This window comes from Triticum aestivum, chromosome 6A (assembly GCF_018294505.1).
Source record: "Triticum aestivum cultivar Chinese Spring chromosome 6A, IWGSC CS RefSeq v2.1, whole genome shotgun sequence".
Taxonomy (NCBI): domain Eukaryota; kingdom Viridiplantae; phylum Streptophyta; class Magnoliopsida; order Poales; family Poaceae; genus Triticum; species Triticum aestivum.
Window position 1 is genome coordinate 103,130,220 of NC_057809.1, and position 2,265 is coordinate 103,132,484.

General features: G+C 47.1%; 1 protein-coding gene across 1 annotated transcript; it reads left to right on the forward strand.

Annotated features, from left to right (window-relative positions):
- Window positions 1-2,089, forward strand: LOC123132316 (protein FAR1-RELATED SEQUENCE 5). Its single transcript, XM_044552103.1, has 4 exons — window positions 1-54; window positions 137-598; window positions 671-958; window positions 1,078-2,089. Exons 2-4 carry the CDS (start codon window positions 179-181, stop codon window positions 1,120-1,122), a joined length of 753 nt encoding a protein of 250 aa, XP_044408038.1. The 5' UTR covers window positions 1-54; window positions 137-178; the 3' UTR covers window positions 1,123-2,089.
- The last annotated feature ends 176 nt before the right edge of the window (window positions 2,090-2,265 follow it).

Genomic DNA, 2,265 nt, shown 5'->3' on the forward strand with positions numbered 1-2,265 from the left:
TCACCGAGTTTATTAGACTGATGGGTGGCAGGCCTCCAAAAACAATACTAACAGGTTGGTTTACTACCGCACCATTCCCCTGATTTATGTTTTTTTGCATTTGGTATGAAGCCTGATAAGGATTTGGTATTTGCAGATCAAGCGCGGGCTATGGAGGTCGCTATATATAGAACAAACGATGCCTGGTACCACACACCGCTGGTGTAAGTGGCATGTGCTTCGGAAGGCGAAAGAGCACCTCGGGCCGCATTACACGAAACGAAGTGATTTTAGGGCGGCGTTCCACAAGGTTGTCAATGAAATGCTAACTGTCGATGAGTTCGAAGCTGCTTGGGCTGATCTACTTGACAGATACAAGCTCCACAACAACACCTTCCTGATCCAGATTTTCGAGGTTATGCACAAGTGGGCAAAACCTTATTTTAGTGGCAAGTTCTGTGCGAAGCAAACCAGTACGCAAAGGAGCGAAAGTGCGAACCATTTGTTGAAGGGCTACATTCCCCCGGCTTGCCCCATGAACCTATTTGTGAAACAATACAGCAAGTTGCAGTTCGACCGAGAAGCTGAAGAAGGGTTCCAAGAGAAGAGAACAAGGCTGGTATGTGCGACCAGAACTTAACCGTGCGTTACTGTCTTTTTTGCTAACAAGTTTCGGCTGGTTTCCTGGCAGGGCGGTGTAGTTCTCCGATACAATTTTCCTCTGGAAGAGCATGCGAGCCAGGTGTACACCCGGACGATGTTTGAGATGTTTGGTCAGGCTTTGTACCGTGCGGGAAGATATGATGTCGAGGAAGTCGAACGAGGCACGAGGTACCATGTGCGGCACATTGAAGCTGAGAAGCGAGAGAAGTGGTGCCGCGAGATGCATGCTGTCGATGTCCATGAAGGTGGCGCTCGGTACACATGCGAATGCAGCTTGTTTGAGCACATGGGGATGCTTTGTTGCCATGCTATCGAGGTTATCCCTGACTCTACCGCCTCTATGCGAATTCCTTCAATTGAAAAAAAAATTGTGACCTATCTTTTTATCTTCATGTCTGAATGTTATCCAACAACCCGACCTGTCTTTACATCCAGGTTCTTCTTCATTTGGGGTGCGGAAGATACCTAGCTTTCATGTAATGAAGCGATGGACAATAGATGCCCGCGACAACTTGCCGCTTCACCTCATCCATTACCAGAAAGATCAAGGCCCTCCGTGATTGTCATCCTACCGGCATACTGCACTACACCTGACAGCACTCGAGTTTGTGCAGCTCGGTGACAGCAATGTTGATGCATTCGATAGAGCAATGGACATTTTAATTGCAGGCAAGGCTGAACTGACCGTTTTGGCAGCGATCAAAGATGGGAAAAGTTTGGTTGACCAAACCCAAGTTGGAGAGTCAGCCAGTCCAACCATGACTATGATGGCAGACGGCGCGCATCAAGAAGATGAGCGTTCTGAGATGTTCATCTCAACTGAATGTGGCCTTGGATCTGTCTCTGTGGGAGGTGATTCCAGGCATCCATTATCCACTTTATTGGCCCCTGATAGGAAGAAGCAGAAGGGTAGGCCGACAACGGCGAGGGACAAGCCTGGATATGAGATCAAATACGCGCGATCAAGATTTTGCACTGTTTGTAGAGAGAAAGGGCACAAGAGCACGACGTGCCCCCGCAGGGGGGACCTTCCTAAGAAACCCCGCAAAATCCCTACATGTGGCAATTGTGGTGTGGCTGGGCACAAGAAAACAAGTTGTTTCAACCCAGTGTTGCCGTTTGTGAAGAGGCCTCGCGACGGACCAGTGGAATGATGTCCATTTCATGATATGATGCAAACTTTGATTGAATCAGTCGAGAGTATTATGTTTTCTGCTTGTTAGGACTGTTGGCTTGTAATTCTAATAAAAGTTGTGCCTGTCTTTGGGGGACTGGACGTAGGTTGCTGTTTTTTAACTGTTATTTCGGTGTTTTAGTTTCTGAGCCTCAGGATGTGCTGTAGGTTTGTTAACTTTTCAAGTGATGTTTAATTTCAGCTACTTAGGACTCATTTGGGTTTGCTGTGAGGTGGTTTGGATTAAAAACGACATGCTAGCTCGTTGTGTGGTTTGCTGTAGATGGAAGCTTGTTTTTGTCATCTGAAATTATGATATGTGCCTACCTTTTGAACAGCTTGTGCAGTCGTACGCATATGCTGGGGCCGTTCCAGAATTGATGGCTCGGGTATGTGTGCAAAGCCGTATATTCGTGCTTGCAGTTTTTCAAATTTTGAATTGTTGTGGG